Source organism: Haliaeetus albicilla, chromosome W (genome assembly GCF_947461875.1).
Source record: "Haliaeetus albicilla chromosome W, bHalAlb1.1, whole genome shotgun sequence".
Taxonomy (NCBI): domain Eukaryota; kingdom Metazoa; phylum Chordata; class Aves; order Accipitriformes; family Accipitridae; genus Haliaeetus; species Haliaeetus albicilla.
This window is the reverse complement of record NC_091515.1, coordinates 40,143,031-40,162,651: the sequence shown is the minus strand read 5'-3', so window position 1 is coordinate 40,162,651 and position 19,621 is coordinate 40,143,031. Positions and strand designations below refer to the sequence as shown.

Genomic DNA, 19,621 nt, shown 5'->3' with positions numbered 1-19,621 from the left:
TGATTAGCCTTAAGCCTTATTTGGCATTGCGGGCAAGCTGTGAGAATTGATTCACAGGTTTTCATAGACACTGGCCAACCCTGAGATAGGCATTCATAATAGAGACCTGCTTTCCCTGAGTGGCCTTGCTTGATATGCAACCATTCAGCTAGTCTATCCCAATCTTCCTTCTCACTGGTGACCATCCTGATTTGGGCCAGGTGGTCCACCTGCTGATTCCATTTCGCAGCTGGGGTTCCATGCCTAGCATGTCCCTTCACCCATCCCACCTGTAAAGGTCGGGATCTCCCTATTGCCAGGAGACATTGTCAGTCCTCTGTCCTCCACACTTTCACACGACCTAATTCCCACTTACTAGATTCCCACTGACATATCCACTCTGTAGCGCCCTTAAAGGTTGCGTAAGAGTCAGTATAGACGATGGTAGCACCATTCTCTACGGCCAGTAATAAAGCCCGTAGTTCTCCTACTTGTGCACTACCTTCACCCTCTTCCTCGACTGTCTTCCCAGTACCAATTTCCAATGACACTGCTTTATATTGCCATTTTGATCTCACTCGATGGGCAGATGCATCAGTGAACCACACTCCCTGCACATCTGAGCCTGCCACAAATTCGGGTGCCTCCTCAATCGGAGAAGGTTTATAAGGTCAACCCAACAAGGTCGGATCGGGGTTCACAGGTTGCGGTAGTTTGAAAACCTTAGTTGGACCCTCCTTTAGTGGGAGCAATTGGCTTATCCCTTCTAGGTATGCATACCATTTCCTAACTGTGGCCTTTTGGGCTACTCCCTCAGGAGGAGGTGACCCATTGAGGATTGAATTTAAGAGAGGGAAAGGACCCTGTACTATAACATCCTGTGAGGTACGCAGCTTTTCAGCCTCTTTAACTGCTCTAGTGAGGGAAAGGACCCCCTTCTCCCAATCTGAATATCATAGCTCAGTCTCTTTAAATTAAGTGGAAGAGAATAATAATGGTTTAGCTGGTCCCTGTGGCCCCTTTTGAAACACGCCACAGTATGAGGCATGTTCAGTGAATCCCCATTCCACCCTTAATGGATCTTGCTGGTGCAATGGGCCTAGTCTCTGATAAGCCTTAAGCTCATCTTTCAGAGTGTTAAGGGCTTCCATATGTTGCAAAGTCCAATCCCATTTCCTGTTCTTTCGGGGCAAGTCATAAAGAGGGCGGGCAATCACTGAAAACCCTGGTATATGTTTTCTCCAGTAGCCCAAAGTACCTAACAGCTGTTGTAATTCCGTTTTATTGCCTGGAGTCTGTCCCTTTTCAATAGCTGATAGAGTCTCGTCAGGTACCACAACTACTCCAGCTATCCACCATGCCCCCAGGAATTTGACTTCTTGTCCAGGACCTTGACATTTAGAAGATGAAACGTCTAGCCCATTCTTGACTAACAGATTCCAGATGGCCTCAGCCACTTGCCCTACCTGTTCCTTGTTATCCCCACCGACGAGGATATCATCTTTATATTGATATATGTGAGCGCCTGATGGTACTTCCACACCATCAAGGAGCTTGGCTAAAGCATTGTGGGCAATAGTGGGGGAGTGCTTATATCCCTGGGGAAGTCGATTAAAAGTGTATTGCGTCCCTTCCCAAGTGAAGGTGAACTGGGGTTTGTCCTCTTCCCTTAGGGGAACCATAAAAAAACATATCCTTGACATCTAAAGCAGCCATCCATGGGTGGGCCACAGCCTGTATTGCTGTTATTACTGAGGTAATACTTGGAACAGCAGCGGTTAATGGTGGGGTATTACTGTTCAATCTCCTGTAATCAATTCTTAGTTGCCACCTTCCATCTGATTTGTGGACTGGCCAAACAGAAGAATTATAAGGGGAATGTGTGCAGCTTATGATCTCTCTTTTCTCCAGATCATTAATTACTTCCGAAATGCCCCATTTGGCCGCGGCTGGAAGTGGGTATTGGGGGACACGGGTTACTTTAGATTGCAGTAGTGCAGGAGCAACCTGCAATGTTCTCACATGGATAGCCTCTGCCTCCCTGACTCCGAAGCTCCACACCCCGCCATTGGATAGGTACCATTGTTTGCCTGCCAGCACATCAAATCCCAGTATATTTCCCTCATAGGGGCTTAAAGCCACTTCCACAGCTGTCATTCTCTTTTCCCCCGGTAACCAAAATTGAGTTCGAGGTATGGGGCATTTTTCTGTCGCCCCTGTCACTCCTCTAATGTTTATACCCTTTCTCGATGGTTTCATTCCCAGCTCACTAGCTTGTCGTTCGTTAAAAACACTAATTTGGGCTCCATGTATCGATTAAGAATTCTAAACTTATCCGTCTTGGACCCACAGGAATGTGTATATAAGGCTCTTTATCAGCAGACCATTGGCAGGTATTCACCATGCGGACTGGGCGGCCTGAACCCCAAACCGCAGCTTCTAGTTTTTTAGCCCTTCCAGTTCCTCTCGCAGTGCCGCGAAAGGGTCCCGTTTCTCTTCCCGAGGGGGCGGGGTTGCTGGCGCTTCCCTTTAGTCTCTAGCTTTCCCCTCCAGCAATCCCACTCCCGGATGTCGTCAGTGGACTGCCCGTGCAGCACGGCTCGGGGTGCCCCCAGTGCCGGTGCCTTCCGCCAGAGAGCGTTCCTTCCGGGATCGTAGTTCCGACCCGACCGCCCGCGAGTTCGAGACCGCTCGGGGCGGGGTTTACAACTGGCTGGTCGGACCTTCCTGCTGCCCTCCGTGCCACCGCTCGGCTCCGCCCATCCCATCTCGCGCCCGTGAACTACTATGCTGTGCTGTACTTCCGCCCAGGTCATCACGTGCGCGGGCGGCCTCTGGGGGTTCTGCTGATTGCGTTCAATGGCCCCCTGGATTCTTTCTCTGACGGACTGGACGTGTATCTTTAAAGCGTCCGGCAGACCTCTAATAAGGGGTCTGAGGTGGCGGGGGTCCACCGGTGCAGTCATCGGTATCCCTTGCTGCCCTCTATCATACATAGCCTGAACACAGGCGGCTTTTTGCACTCCCTCCGTTAACTCCGACAGTCCCTTTACCCGGATAGTAATAGGTTCTCCTCTCTCCCTGGGGTCCACACCCCCAGCCCGGTAAGCTACTCGGGACGTTATCGACTGATCACCCGCCGGTCCGTCACTCAGGAACACTCCCGGTCCCCAGTAACCTCTCGCTTTGCTATCACTCAACAATATCCGATCTCCCCCATTAAAGAAACTCTCCCCAAATGCTTCAGTTTTGGTTTCGCCCAGCTTGCACGAAAACTTAGCTTGTAACTCGCTGAGTTCGGGTCCCGACCAAGGGGTTGTGCAAATAGTGGTTCGGGGGCTCCCACCGTGTGGACCCGTGTGCCTTTCTGTTTTAATAAGGCGTCGCATGTCCCTTTCCTCCAATTCCTCTATCTCTTCAGAGCTGTTTTCATCAGAGTCTCCCCAGATGTCCCCATCCCAATCCTCAGGGTCCGTACCCATGATTAACTTTCGGATTTCGGTAATACTGGGTTTGTTTTTTTTTTTGCTTGTGCTAGCATAATTTCAATCTTTCATTCCAATAGACGCGTCCACTCCCTTGCCCATTCTATCTCTGGGGGGAAAGGGCTACAGCTGTGCTTCCATAATAATCCCTCTATTAACACCATCCTGCTGACTATGCCAATTTAAAATGTTACAGAGGCACGCACAATCAAATCCAACAGGTGTCAAAGCTCAGATTTATTCTTCAGTAAAAAGTTAGAACTCCAGTAACATTTGTAAACCACAGGCTCAATGATGTAAGGGGAATGAGTACTACACAGCCAACTTAAGAATTCTTAAGATTTAAAATGATGACGCAAAATGCGCATGTCACTCACCTAAAAGATGAGGGCTCTCAACCTCGAGGAGTTACCCTGGGCAGCGTCCCGACCCAAGGGGAGAGTCCCCGACTGCAGACCTGCTGCTCCAAGGAGGACTGACTCAAAATGTCCTGCAGCGGGACCCCCTTTATACCCTTGTCAAATATGATCTGTGGTCATTTAATCCCTATTGGCCAAAAGGTCACTTCAGTGTACCTGGCGCATCTCGATTGGTCAGTTCAATTTTCAATCTGCGACCTCTAGGGTATGGGTTTTTTTTCCTCTCCTCCCTGCCTGGAGAGGTTTTGTTTCCTGTTGGGGCCAGTGTACTGCCACAGGTACACATTGGATTTCCCCATCCTTCCGCATTACCTACCAAGTGCAATTGAAAGGAGTAACCCATGCCATTTTTCCCAGCCAGTTCCTTATGTGCAGTACGGGGACCTTATCTCCTTCTGCAGTAGGTAGGGGTTTTGTTTGTGCAGGGCCAGGTCAGTTAGCAGATCCTCTGGTGTTATCAGCCACATGGCTTCTGCTAAATTTGCATCCCAGTGCTTGAATATCCCAGCACCCATGGCTCTCAGTATAAGTTGTAATAGTCCATTGTATTGTTCAATCTTCCCAGAGGCTGGTGCATGATAGGGGATGTGATACAATCAATACCATGTTCCTTGGCCCAGGTGTCTATGAGGTTGTTTAGGAAAATGAGTCCCATTGTCTGACTCAATTCTTTCTGGGGTGCTGTGCTGCCACAGACCATGCTTTTCAAGGCTCAGGATGGTGTTTCGGGTGGTGGTATGGGTTACAACAATTTAAAGGTATTTCCATTACAATTTCCACCCCATCCCCAGTAGTCCACACATGGCCTCAAGTCTCCATCCTTCTTCTTTACAAAAAAATACAAGGGCACCAAGGGGTGAAGTGGAGTATCGAATAAAACCCTGGGCTAAGCCATCCTCACTATAAGCTAAGGCCACCACCTCTGGCCGTGACAGAGGATAGATACGACCCAAGGGGAGAGGAGCGTCTGGTAACAGCACTATAGACCAATGATACACCCGATGGGGGGGGGCAGAGGGTAGGGTCGCTACTTGCTTTTGCTCAAAGACGTGCAAAAATCCCTAACTTCTGGCAGCAGTGCCCCCAACAACCAGCAGATGGCTCGGGGACACCCGGCAGGCACTAGCCTGGAACCCTGGCCAGCTACCGCCGCCAGAGCCCCCTGTACCCCGCCGGCCGCGGCAGGAAGGTAAATTCGTCTCTGTGCCCAACTGATACCGAAAAGCCGGTTGAAAAAACTCTCTTAAGACTCGTTTTGGAGTTTTAGAAACCAGGCATTCTTTATTGCAGCGCTGGATGCACGGGAGATAGTTCCACCTAGCGTGCATACCACAGCTTTAGCACTAGCAGGTTATATAGAATAACTAATTGCATAGTAATCAGATTAGTATACATATACATAAAAATGATTGCAACTGATTATCATAGTACTGCCTATATCCGATCACGCACAATGAAGGATCCATTTGAGTCGAAGGGCTGCTTTTGCAACCACCGACCCATTTGAAGTTCTTGCTGGCTGTCCTTGAAGTCTTTATTCCTGTCCTTGTTCTTTGATCTTGAAGCTTAACGCAGCTTCAATCACATGTGGTCAGTTTCAACATTGTTCTCATCTAGCGTACAGGAACATCTAGTCATAAGAGCCAAGAACTGCCAAACTTATGAGGAACTACCTCTACTAGTTAATTGCTTGGCTATACTTTTGTCTATTGTTTCAATCATAGTGTTAGGATAAGATTTCTAATAATTATTTACCAAATCTCACTTTTACAGTCACCTAGCAGCAAACCAGTTTCCACAGCTGGTACAAAATATTAAACCCATCAAAATATTTAGACATACCATACAGAATGTATGGAAATATGCTATCACAATGAACCATTGGATCATGCCGGATTAACCAAGGCATGCCCAGGATGATTGGATAAAAGGGCATAGAGAGGACAGAAAAAGAAATAAACTCCCAGCATCCTGAGGCGACAGAGAGCTGCAGAAGCAGGGTCTGCCACTCAGTGGGACCCCCTCCCCTTGCCTCCGTGGTGGGTTCCCCCTCAGTTGGGGAAGGGCTTTCTCCCTTGAGGTGTTACCTCGGGCGGCGTCCTGACCCAAGGGGGAGTCCCTGACTGCAGACCCACTGCTCCAAGGAGGACTGATTTCCAAAATGTCCTCTCGCGGGACCCTGTTTATACCCTTGTCGAATCTGATCTGTGGTCATTTTAATCCCCATTGACCGAAAGGTCAACACTTCCATGTACCTGGCATGTGTCAGATTGGTCAGTTCATTTTTCAACCTGCGGCCTCTAGGGTTTGGGTTTTTTTTCCTCTCCTCCCTGCCTGGAGAAGTTTCATTTCCGTCAGGTGGGGGGAGGGGTGGGGGGGTACTGCCACACTATTTTATACATTGAATTATTTTTCAGTTATTATTGGTTTCTTACATATTTTATAGCATCTTTTTATAGCATCATTCTATATATCAAAATATAAGTCTTCTGACAGGCATTTCCCCCCCACCCCCTTATATTTGGTAGTAAACCACAGGCTAAAATTATATTTTTCTCATGGGTACATGATTAGACTTGAAATACATGAGCTGGTCTTATGACAGTACATTTTAAAACATTGGACAAGGTTCAGAATAGCTGCAATTGGCAGGTAAAAGCTGTACCCTCTGAGCTAGGTAAACTTGGTTGCTCTGAGAAACATCTAGAGGATAAGCTGTATTCTTATAGGTTATTCTTATAGGTTCTTCTTATTTCCATGCTGTATATAATTATCATCATTGGCAGACCTCTATTGTAATTATGTCATCATTTCAGATGTTTTTACTCTGAGCAGAATGCATTTGGTAAAACTAAAATGTCTCACTAGTCTCAATGTGGCAAGGGTCATAGTTATGAATATTTGTAATTTCTATTCCCTGTTTTAGGAAAGACATTTGGGGCAGAAGTAATTTTGCATAATTTTATATGTATTTCATGAAGATGTCTATGCTGGAGCTAGCTATCTTCTGCTTCTCTAGGGAAGAGAAATGGGCACTTTGCATTGCACCCTAAAAGTGTCTTTTTCTCTCCATTGACTAAAAGGTGCCCTAGGATGAGGATCTCAGTTGAAGATATCATGTTGGAAATGTCTAGTCTGCAAAGGTATCATATATCTGACCAATTGCAGACTACTGCAATGGGATAAAAATCTCTTTGTCATTTTACACTGCCACATCCTACCACAATATCTCTACCACAATCTAGCCCCTGGTAAAAGTCAGTTGCTTTGATGTGCATCTTGTCTGCATTGTCTAGATGTCAGGCCTGTCCATAGAAGCACCTCTTGGACTGGTCTGAGATAGTGGATTCTTTCCCAGAGAATTTGTCCATAAAACTGTAAACCGCAATTCTCAAAGGAATTGTGGTCCCATCTCTGAATGAATGGTGCTGGTAGAAATCAATTTGCTTTGGAAGGTCATGCTGTTGTGCTGGTTGTCCTCTGACTTCAGAGCTGATGAAGCCAAAACTTTGTCTGTTGGAGAAGCAAAGGTGCCTTTTGCTACTCTGGGGTTGTTTGTTGACTCCACATTGTGGGGCTTTTTTGTTTGACTGTTTTGTTTGTGGTTGTGTTTTGGGTTTTTTTAATAACACCACTCTTTTAATTTCTTTCTAGTCTTGGTAGACAGAATGTCTATAGAATAAGTGGCCCACACACCAGAACTTTCCATGAACCATTTGGTCATACCATCTGAGGTGGAGGTGAATGAAGAGCCAGCAAATGAAGATATGAATGAATCAGTGGAAGCTGACTTGGAGCACTCACAGGTAGAAGAGGAACAACGGTCTGTGATCTGCTATTCAAGGCACAGAAACAGCAACCAAGGGGTACCGTCTGGGCAGGAAGAGGAAGGGATGCTAGCTCGATCAGCCAGCACTGAGAGTGATTTCCACTATCACATGGACATGGTAGAAGGGGATGTTATAGCCACAGCAGAGGATGGCTATGATGTAGATATAGTACAGGGGAATGAGGATGAGAGTACATATGCAATGCAGTACAGGCCTGAGTCTGAGGAGTACACAGAAAATGCTGAAGCAGAGCACACTGAGGCTGTTCATAATCGAACACTGCCTGATCATGTACATTTCTACTCCACTGAACACGAGGAAGCCATGAATGCAGCATACTCAGGTTATGTCTACGCTCATGAGCCCCTCCACCAAGGAGAGGATGAGCGGTATGCTGAGCCTTATGCTGACTATAGGCAGCAGGAGCATGTGTATGAGGAGATAGGGGATTTGCTGGACCTTGATGTTAGGGAGGGGCTTCAGCTCTATGAGTGGGAAAGGGAGGAAGCTGACAACTATCGAAAGGAAGCTCTTGGTGCCCGCCTTCACCATTATGATGAACGATCTGATGGAGAGTCGGACAGCCCTGAGAAAGAGGCAGAGTTTGCTCCATATCCAAGAATGGACAGCTATGAACAAGAGGAAGATATTGATCAGATTGTGGCAGAGGTGAAACAGAGTATGAGCTCTCAGAGCTTCGGCAAGGCTGCTGAAGATATGCTAGAGGCAGAGCAGAGCTTGGAGCATGCTCATGCTCTCCCTGGCGGGGGGCATGAAAGCAATGGTCAACTGTCACCTGGCTCTAGGGCCACAGCCAACTCAGGAGAGTCAGTACAGAGGTGCAGAAAGGAAAAAAGGGATGCAATATCACTGGCCATCAAAGATATTAAAGAAGCTATTGAGGAAGTGAAGACAAGGACTGTTCGTTCTCCTTATACCCCTGATGAACCAAAAGAACCTATTTGGGTGATGAGGCAGGACATTAGCCCAACCAGGGACTGTGCTGATCAGAGGCCACTAGATGGAGATGTAAGTATACAGAGCTATAGGCTCACATGTTAAAATTAAAGGAAAAGGGATCGTGTAATACACATTACAGTGAAACTGAGAGTTATACTCTTCTGTGACTCATTTTATTCCTCAGTAAAGTATGTAATGCTGTATCTTTTAATTTTTTACTCAAAAGGATACATAAGGAGTATACATATATGTTGTCAGTGCACCAAATTTTCCTTTATGAAACACGGCTGACTTCATTAGAGTTGCACTAGAGATGAATTTGACACAGAAAGCTCTACTGACTTTTTTTCTGAAACAAGTGCTACTATTTTTTTTTTTTTTTCCTAACATCCACTGGATAATTAGAATAACTACCAAATAATTTACCTTACGGTATAGAACCTTGTGTGTTCCTGTTAATTCTGAACTTGTCAGTTTTGTTTTCTGTCAGATAATAATGCTAACAGTTTCTATCAAAAACTTCTTAATATTATTTACTATTTCTATAAAGGTAATATCACAGATGCAGATCTGAAAAGATTCAGGCTCCTTATCTGCTTGCAGTCTCTAGAGATTTGCTATGAATACTATTATATTATATTATAGATCAGTTGGAAAGGACCTACAACAAACATCTAGTCCAACTGCCTGACCACTTCAGGGCTGACCAAAAGTTACAGCATGTTATTAAGGGCATTGTCCAAATGCCTCTTAAACACTGACAGGCATGGGGCATTGACCACCTCTCTAGGAAGACTGTTCCAGTGTTTGACCACCCTCTCGGTAGAGAAATGCTTCCTAATGTCAAGTCTGAACCTCCCCTGATGCAGCTTTGAACCATTCCCACGCGTCCTGTCACTGGATACCAGGGAGAAGAGATCAGCACCTCCCTCTCCACTTCCCCTCCTCAGGAAGCTGTAGAGAGCAATGAGGTCACCCCGCAGCCTCCTTTTCTCCAAACTAGACAAACCCAGTGTCCTCAGCCGCTCCTCATAGGACATGCCTTCCAGCCCTTTCACCAGCTTTGTTGCCCTCCTCTGGACACATTCAAGGACCTTAACATCTTTTTTAAATTGCGGTGCCCAGAACTGTACACAGTACTCAAGGTGAGGCCGCAACAATGCTAAATACAGAGGGATAATCACCTCTCTTGACCAGCTGGTTATGCTGTGTTTGATGCACCCCAGGATGTGGTTTGTCCTCTTGGCTGCCAGGGCACACTGCTGACTCATATTGAGCTTACCGTCAGCCAGCACCCCCAGATCCCTTTCTGCAGGGCTGCTCTCCAGCCACTCCTCTCCCAATCTATACTTGTGTCCAGCATTACTCCGTCCCAGGTGCAGAATCTGGCATTTGTTCTTGTTAAATTTCATGCCACTGATGATTGCCCAATGCTCCAGTCTATCCAGATCCCTCTGCAAGGCCTCTTGTCCCTCGAGAGAGTCAACAGCACCTCCCAGTTTGGCATCATCAGCAAACTTACTTACTAAGGGCGCATTCAACTCCTGCATCCAGATCGTTAATAAAAATATTGAACAGGACTGGCCCTAGAATTGAACCCTGAGGAACACCGCTGGTTACTGGTCGCCAGCCAGATGTACCCCATTCACTACAACCCTTTGAGCCTTGCTGTTCTGCCAGTTCTTCACCCAGTGCACCATGTACCTGTTCATCTCACAGTTGGACAACTTGTCCAGAAGGGCACTGTGAGGGACAGTATCAAGAGCCTTACTAAAAATCCAGAAAAACTACATCCACCGCCTTCCCTTCATCCACTAAGCAGATGACCTTATTGTAGAAGGATATTAAATTAGTTAGACAGGACTTTCCCTTTGTGAACCCATGTTGACTGTGCCTGATGATTGCACTGTCCTTTAAATGCCTTTCAATAGCACCAAGCATGATCTTCTCCATAATTTTTCCAGGTACTGAGGTTAGACTAACAGGTCTGTAGTTCCCTCATGCCCTTCTTGTAAATTGGAATAACATTGGATAGCTTCCAGTCATTGGGGACCTCCCAGATTCTCAAGACCTTTGGTAGATGATTGAGAGGGGTCCTGCTGTAACATCCACTAGCTCCTTCAGTACTCTGGGATGAATCCCATCAGGCCCCATGGACTTAGGAACATTTAACTGATACAACTGGTGCCTCACAATTTCAGTGTCCACAAATGGAAAGTCACTGTTCCCACAGTCATGGTCCTCCAACTCAGAGGGCCGGGCAGCCCAAGGTCTATCAGTATTATTACAGCATTGAATGCCTCTACCTTTTCTTTATCCCTATTAGGTGACCATCTTCAACAAGTATCAGTCCAATGTATTCTTTAGACCTCCTCTTGCTATTAACATACTTAAAAAAGCCTTTCTTGTTGTCTGACACAACCCTGGCCAGTTTCAACTCTAGTTGAGCTTTGACCTTTCGTGTCTTTTCCCTGCATATGTGAACCACGGCTCTGTAATCTTCCTGTGAAGCCTGACTTTGCTTCCAGAGATCATGCAATTTCTTTTTCCTTCTGAGTTCCAAGAGGAGTTCCCTGTTCAGCCAAGTTGGTCTTCTGCCCCGCTTCCTTGACTTGCAACACAGTGGAATTTCCTGCTCCTGTGTGTTTAAAAGGTGGTTCTTGGAACCTAACCAGCTCTCATAGACCCCTAATCCCTCAAAGGCAGATTCCCAGGGGACACTGCTAACTAGCTCCCTGAGTAGCTTAAAGTTTGCTCTCTTGAAATGGATTTCAAGTAGTAACTCTGCTGACCTTTTTTCTCATAGCACCAAAAATTTTAAACTCTACCATTTTGTGATCACTGTGGCCAAGTCCATCCATGTGGCCTCCTACCATCACATCCCCCATGAGTCCTTCTCTATTCACAAATAACAAATCTAGGACGGCATCTTTCCTAGTTGGCTCACTGAGTACTTGTGACATATTATTGGTGTAATCTCTCTCCTTTGACCTGAGTGTTAAAGGCCACAATTCAGGTTTACAGTCTTAGATTTTATTTTATTAATTCTGTACTTCTTGGTATCAAGCCTAATCTGCATCAGAATAGGTTCATAGCCTATCATTCCAGTTCTCATTGCTGCTCTGTGAAGGTGTCCTGGTTTCAGCTGGGATAGAGTTAATTGTCTTCCTAGTAGCTGGTACAGTGCTATGTTTTTGAGCTAGGTATGAGAAGAATGTTGATAACACTGATGTTTTCAGTTGTTGCTAAGTAATCTTTACTCTAAAATCAAGGATTTTTCAGCTTCTCAAGCCCAGCCAGTGAGAAAGCTGGAGGGGCGCAAGAAGTTGGGACGGGACACAGCCAGGGCACCTGACCCAAACTGGCCAACGGGGTATTCCATACCATGTGACATCACATCTAGTATATAAACTGGGGGGGAGTGGGGGTGGGGGGATAGCTGCTCGGGGACTAATGGGGCGTCAGTCAGCAGGTGGTGAGCAATTGCATTGTGCATCACTTGCATATTCCAATCCTTTTATTATTACTGCTGTCATTTTATTAGTGTTACCATTATCATTATTAGTTTCTTCTTTTCTCTTCTGTTCTTATCACAACCCGTGAGTTTTACTTTTTTTTTCCCCCTGATTCCCTCCCCCATCCCACTGGGTGTGGGGGGAAGTGAGTGAGCGGCTGTGTGGTGCTTAGTTGCTGGCTGGGGTTAAACCATGACAGAAGGTAATCTTAACTATTAAGTTTATGAGTTTTTCTAAAACTCCTGATAAAGTAAGTTCATAAGCAACTTTTAACTGTGTTAAAATTTATACCTGATATGAAAAGGACAAATAAACTAAATTTGGTGGGCCAAAATAATCCCTAATGTGAATCCACTCAGTTATCTCCAGGATGACTGCACTGTAAACATCTGCATCGCTCTTTGTTGCTGCAGAACACTTTTTGGTAACCTGTTTTTTTGTTTGGAAGAACATGGAATGATAGAAGTTTGTTGTTGTTGGTTTTTTTTTTTCTTTTTAAATCAATATCAATTTACTTTTTAAATAAAATGTTTGTAACCTAGGTGTCAGGGCCTGGAGCACATTCCCTCCCTTCTAGGAGTTTACCTGGCTGAGTCCAAGGTCAGCTCCTTCGCCAATAAGGGCTGTTGTGAAGAAAGCTGGTAGTGAGAGCCTTCCACTTCTTTCCCTTGGGAGCTGCTTTTAAGCTGAGGCATTACCATTGGTCCCTGCCTGTGCTACATCACAGCTGTGTAGCAACTATGTCTGTGCCTGGTTCTGGATCTCTACAATTCTGACCGTGACCTGGACCCACTGGCTTGGTTTCCTGGCTTGGCCTTGGACCTGTCTTATCACTATGGACTTGCTGGGTGAACACTGGACTGTGTCTGACCCTGACCACTGTCTCTAGCCCTGATCCTGACCCAGACTTGCTGCTCTGCATCCTGGCTCCTTGTTGGTAAGGTAACTGCTCCTGCTTGCCTTATTCTTGTGCTCCATTCCTGGCTTACCTTCGCTTGTGGAGCAGCTGGCCCTTATTGCTCCCTGACACTAGGCTCCCATCAGAAATACCCAAAACACCTTGGTCTCTTCTGCATCAAAGTGAATTCAGATGATGAAAAATTGATTACATGCATTTTAAACGTGAGACATACCTATGCTTTTCCAGCTATGTTCAAACCAAGTAACTAGTACTCTGTAAGTAGGAACAGATTTAGAAGCAGTGTTTCAACTGTGGAAAAGCATGCTAGTAGTTTCCTGACATTTTTTTTCCCATGGAAAACCATCGGAAACCCATAGTAATGACTATGTTCTAATTCTTGTGTGCGTTCCTACAGATTTCAGTCATTTCTTCCACGGTTCAAACCACAGTAAGCCAATGCTAGCAGCAGTTGCTGCATGCTGAGGAGTGCAAGGCTTGCGAGGTACCCAGGGGGTGGGTGTCTGAGAGGATTTCTGGGCCTCTGACACTCTTGGGCTGTCTGTGGGGAAGAAAGTGGCTGATAGGCGACAGGTCTCGCGAGAGGGGTGGGCAACAGTTGTGTGGTGCCGGCTGTCCCTGTGGCCATTTCAAACTGCATATAACCAGCCCCTAGGGAGTGCCAGTGATCTGGGAGCTGTGTAGGCAGTTTGTGCGGCAGGGCATACAAACAGGGACTGGTGTCTGTTGGGAGTGGTCTCGGCAGCCTGTGCAGCAGGGTGTGTGGGAAGGGCTGCACTCTCTGCCAGTTATCAAGCTGCTGCCTGCTCTGCTCACCTTCTGGCTTAGGCTGCAGCCCTGATGGTCACCCCAGCTAGCTGGTGACTGTGCAAGCCTACCCAGCAGCTTGAGGTCTCCAAGGAATTAGAAGGGCTTATTAGGCAGTGCTTTGAGGTTGTCAGAAGCATGGTGGTAGAGACCAGGACAAGGGTTGTGCTCTGCAGCAGTCAGGAATCAGCTACCTAGCCAGGCTAGCCTGGGATGAGTGGAGGCAGCCACCCAGACAGGGCTTCCTATTAGGAAAGCTGCTGTCCAGATGGAGGGCTGCAAAGACTGCACCCCCCACCTCCTGGGTGGAGGAGGGTGCAAGCTCCACCTGTGCAAGGTGTGCTCAGGTGGAGTCACTCAGGAAGCAGGTGGAGGAGCTGCAGGAGGAAGATAGCAGGCTATGCTGCATTAGGGAGGGTGAACAAGATATAGAGTATTATTTGAGATTTTGCAAGAAGAAATACTAGGTCCCCGTAACACTGACCTCCAAGGACTACCAGACAAAGAGCTTTAACAATGAACACGTTGGAGAAGGAGGCACCACGGTCTCTGGTGACCCGTGGGAACAGGATGTCACTTCACTCCCCTTCCTCATATGTACCAACCAACAACAAATATGAAGTCTTGGCAGTGGAAAAATCCAATGAGCAAGATTCACAGGGACAAACCGCACCAGCAGAATGCAGCGACTGAATCAAGCGCTCAAGCTCTCTGTGCAAGATTCCCTTTATTTCACAAAAGGATCCAACTTATATATGTTTCAACAAAGATCTAGAAAGAACTAATGGCATACAGCCAATACTACTAACAGAGGAGCTCATATCTGGCTCAGCTGGGATGTTTGCCAGTCCTCAGAACACTTAAAGATAAAAACATTCCATACACATACTCGTGACTGTCTTCAGCCACATCTTCCCAGGCCTACACAGGGCCATCCTCCAACCTGACCTTGTAAAACTAGTTCTTCAAGGGCTTGGCAAACATGCAGCACAACAAATTCTAACAGTCACTCTTGAAAACAAATGCCAGGTGTTCCGAGGTGCTCCCACATCTCCCCCTTTTTTGTTTAGGAACATCAGATTCACAAGGAAGGCAGCGAGGACTCTAGCTTCGAACCGATGCAATCCTCGCACTGCTCCTCAGATGATTCTGATTGCTGCAACACACAAATGATTAATAACCCTCCAATAGCAATACAAATTCAGATACACAGATTTAAACCTTCAAACCATGTTTTTGGATTTAATCATTTAACACTATTAGACAATTCTTTGAAAAACATTTTGTTCTGCTAATTTTGTATATTTCCCATTTGATCTTGTAATATCTGTGCAAGACCTTAGATCTCCCCTGCAATATTAGTAGCAAATGCACCTTGTAAATGAGCCTTCACCTAATCCCAATCATCTCATACACTTTCATTCCCTTGTAAAGGACTTACATACAGCCCTTGTTTTTGAAATTCCCAATCACAATGTAATTTCATTCTATTTTGTAATGCACTTTATCTATCTCTATGTAATGGGTTGATCCTGGCTGGACACCAGGCTATCACCATAGCTATTCTATCACTCTCTCCTCCACAGCTGGACAGGGGAACGGGAAATGAGGTTTGCAGTCAGTTCATCACATGTTATCTCTGTCACTTCATCCTCCTCAGGGGCAGCACTCATCACACTCTTCCCCTGCTCCAGTGTGGGATCTCTCCCACAGGAGACAGTCCTCCACGAAGATCTTCAGCATGGGTCCTTTCTGCGGTGTGCAGTCCTTCAGGAGCACACTGCTCCAGCATGGGTCCCCCACGGGGTCACAAGTCCTGCCAGAAAATCCGCTCTGTGGGCTTCTCTCTCCACAGATCCGCAGGTCCTGCCAGGATCCTGCTCCAGTGCGGGCTTCCCACAGGGTCACAGCCTCCTTCGGGCACCCACCTGCTCTGGCGTGGGGTCCTCCCCGGGCTGCAGGTGGATATCTGCTCCACCGTGGACCTCCATGGGCTGCAGGGGAACAACCTGTCTCATCATGGTCTTCACCACGGGCTGCAGGGGGAATCTCTGCTCCGGCGCCTGGAGCATCTCCTCCCCCTCCTTCTTCACTGACCTTGGTGTCTGCAGGGTTATTTCTCTTACATGTTCTCACTCTTCTCTTCAGCTGCCGTTTCTGTGTGTTCCACGACCGCATTTCTCTTCCCACTCTCCAGCTGTTTTGTTTTAATTATTTTTTTTTCTGTCTCTCCCTCTCTCTCCTTTTTTTTTGTTTGTTTTTATTTTTTTTACACAGAGGCGCTACTACTATCACTGATTGGCTCGGCTTTGGCTGGCGGCAGGTCCATCTTAGAACTGGCCGGCATTGGCTCTGTCGGACACAGGGGAAAGCCTCTAGCAGCCCCCACAGAAGCCACCCCTGTAACCCCCTGCTACCAAAACCTTGCCACACAAACCGAATACACTCCAAGCCAAATTACCACGTCTTCCAAAGCGTCCAATCGTGCTAGTATTGTTGATCAATTTGTACCTGGGTATTCATTTCAGCCGTAACATTTTCTAATACATTAGCTACTGTGTGAGCAGTCTCAATGGATTTCTCAAGTGCCATGGTAGCAACGGTGGTAGTAGCTGCAATAATGATAGCTGATATTATAAAGGCAATTAGCCGTCCTATAAATCGTTTTGGGCGATTAATTGTCCGCTTTAAAAGCCTTGATAATTGACTTAATCCTTATTCCCCTTCCCACGATTTGGTCATATTTACAGGGATCCACAATTCAGCACGACATCATATTGGCATGATTACTGTAAGACTTAGTTCAGATATATTCTTATGAGTAAAACAGCTAAAATACCAAGGTTAATTCAGATTAGTTTCAAAAGCATGGTTACGTAAAGCGATATCTACAAATTGAGCTGCTACAAAAACATAAGGATGTGAAGTATATATCATCACCAAATCTTTGTGATTCTGTGTCAGGTTCAAACTTATACAAGGAATGGTTTTTTATATAGTCACTGTGGCTTAGGCGCAACACCTCCAGTGGGCCCAATAAAAATGCTGCACCTGAGCCACAGTGACCCCACAAAGAAAAAAGATCAGAATTCTTACAATACTGTTGCTGGCCACTATTGCCAGGTATGCTAAAAAAGGTATTCTTTGGGGTAAGATACACATTGCATCATCTCGCTAGCTTGTTGTTGCATTCTCTTCAAATCTCTCCACGTGATAGCTTTTTCATTCTCGATGCGCCGCTTCCTCCTCATTCATTTCTCCTCTTTCAAATTCAGAGTCTTCATCTGCGGGATTGGGTTGTCTGAGTGGTTTTGCCAGCTCATGATATGGCTTCACATGTTTAGCTGGAATCCACTTGGTTCCTGTGGGAAGAAGAACACAAGCATACCCTCGCCCCCAAGTGATTAGTTCCACAGGTCCATTCCAACCAGGTCCATCGAAAGGATCCTTATACAGTACTTTAGGTCTGTGTGAAATAGAATCAGGAGTTTTTAAATGCCGATCTATTGCTGTGCTGGCCATTAAGTCTGGTGAGCGATTTAAAAAATTCAAAGTAAACATAGCATTATCTAGCTGTTCTTGTGGTGGCATATTCCCCCTTTTTTGTTTATGTAACATGGACTTTAAAGCATGATGCGCATGCTCAATTATTGCTTGTCCAGTAGGTGAATGTGGAATTCCTGTCACATGGGATGCCTGCCACTGTTGCAAAAATAATTGAGTAGATTTAGCTACATACCCTGGACCGTTGTCAGTTTTAATGGTTTGAGGAACCCCCATAATTGCAAAGCATCATGGCCAATGTCATTGAACATCACGTGCCGTTTCTCCAGAATGAGCAGTAGCACAAATATAAGAGGAAAAGGTATCAATAGAAACATGCATGAATTTCAAGGAGCCAAAGGCAGATACATGTGTAACATCACTTTGCCAAATGGCATTAGAGTGTAAACCACGTGGGTTAACTCGAATGCTCACTGCATCCGAAGCAACTCTCTGACAATCTGGACAAGAACAAATTATATCTTTAGCCTGTGCTTTTGTCAAATGGAACATCTTTTGCAACGCTGCAGCATTTTGGTGAAAAAAGGAATGAGAGGCCACAGCAGAGTGGAATTGCACTGTGCCAACAGTAAAAGAGTCAGCCACGGCATTGCCTTTAGTCAAAGGTCCTGGCAGCACAGTGTGTGACCTAATGTGACAAATAAACAAAGGATAAGCTCTTTTATTTAAAAGAGTTTGCAATTCCAAAAATTTGTTGAATAAGTCTTCATCATTTATCTCCTTTAAGTAAGATCCTGGTAATCGCTGTACAACACGGACGACATATTCTGAATCAGAAACACTATTGAGTGGTTCCGATGGAAATAAAACTAAAGCGTGTAAAACAGCCTGTAATTCCACATGCTGCGTGGAAACTTGTAACAAAACAACAGACGTCTGCCATACTCCATTATCTAGCCAGGCAACTACACCTCATCCAGTTTTTCCAGAGCCATCTACAAAAACTGTACGAGCATTAACAATAGGAGTATCTGATACTATCGGCTGTGGTTTGATGTTTAATGTATGAAGGTTTTGCAGTAACTTACATTTAGGCAGTGAGAAAGAAATTTTGTTCCTGAAGTTGGCCAATGGGATTTGCAGTGATTGTGACTGAACAAAAAGGTAATCAAAATCTTGTTTTGAAAAAGGGAGATACAAGGTATCGGGATCAAAACCCATGAGACACTGAGTGCGTGACCGTGCTTTTTGTACCACAGTCACAATCATTTCTAAAGGCTGTGTAATAGTTTTCTTTAAAGTGTTAGAGAGAAACACCCGTTCCAAATATAGAATTTTCTGAGCGACTTTATCACGTTGCCCTATAATAGCAAAAGGTTGTTTTGGACCTTGTATGACATACACATCAACAGGTAAAGTTACGTCCCTTCTTGTCATGGTTTAACCCCAGCCAGCAACTAAGCACCACGCAGCCGCTCACTCACTCCCCCCCATCCAGTGGGATGGGGGAGAAAATCAGGAAAAGAAGTAAAACTCCTGGGTTGAGATAAGAACGATTTAATAGAACAGAAAAGAAGAAACTAATAATGATAATGATAACACTAATAAAATGACAACAGTAGTAATAAAAAGATTGAAATGTACAAATGATGCGCAGGGCAATTGCTCACCACCCACCGACCGACACCCAGCCAGTCCCCGAGTGGCGAATCCCTGCCCCCCACTTCCCAGTTCCTAAACGAGACGGGACGTCACATGGTATGGAATACACTGTTGGCCAGTTTGGGTCAGGTGCCCTGGCTGGGCATGAGAAGCTGAAAAATCCTTGACTATAGTCTAAACACTACTGAGCAACAACTGAAAACATCAGTGTTATCAACATTCTTCACATACTGAACTCAAAACATAGCACTGTACCAGCTACTAGGAAGACAGTTAACTATATCCCAGCTGAAACCAGGACACTTCTATAGGCTTGTAACGTAGATATCTTTTGTGAAACTAAATTTAACTCTTCCTTGGCAGCTGGAGTTAAAATCCGTGGTGATGTTAAATCAGGATCACCTCTCAGAAGGTTAAAGAGATTACTTAATTCCTCTGTGGTTATACCTAACATAGGTCGTACCCAGTTTATTTTTCCTAATAGTTTTTGAGCATCGTTCAGAGTTCGTATATCTGTCTGCAACTTTAATGATTGAGGCTG

The 19,621-nt window shown here is 45.6% G+C and overlaps 1 protein-coding gene across 3 annotated transcripts in view; it reads left to right on the top strand.

Annotated features, from left to right (window-relative positions):
* Window positions 1–19,621, top strand: part of LOC138683374 (amyloid-beta A4 precursor protein-binding family A member 1-like) — a 145,194-nt gene that overhangs the window by 44,894 nt on the left and 80,679 nt on the right. For all 3 annotated transcript variants that reach the window (XM_069775086.1, XM_069775084.1, XM_069775083.1), the window contains exon 2: window positions 7,538–8,742. In XM_069775086.1, coding sequence (XP_069631187.1) covers window positions 7,591–8,742 — 1,152 coding nt within the window. In that variant the 5' untranslated portion in view covers window positions 7,538–7,590. The remainder of the gene's footprint in view (window positions 1–7,537; window positions 8,743–19,621) is intronic.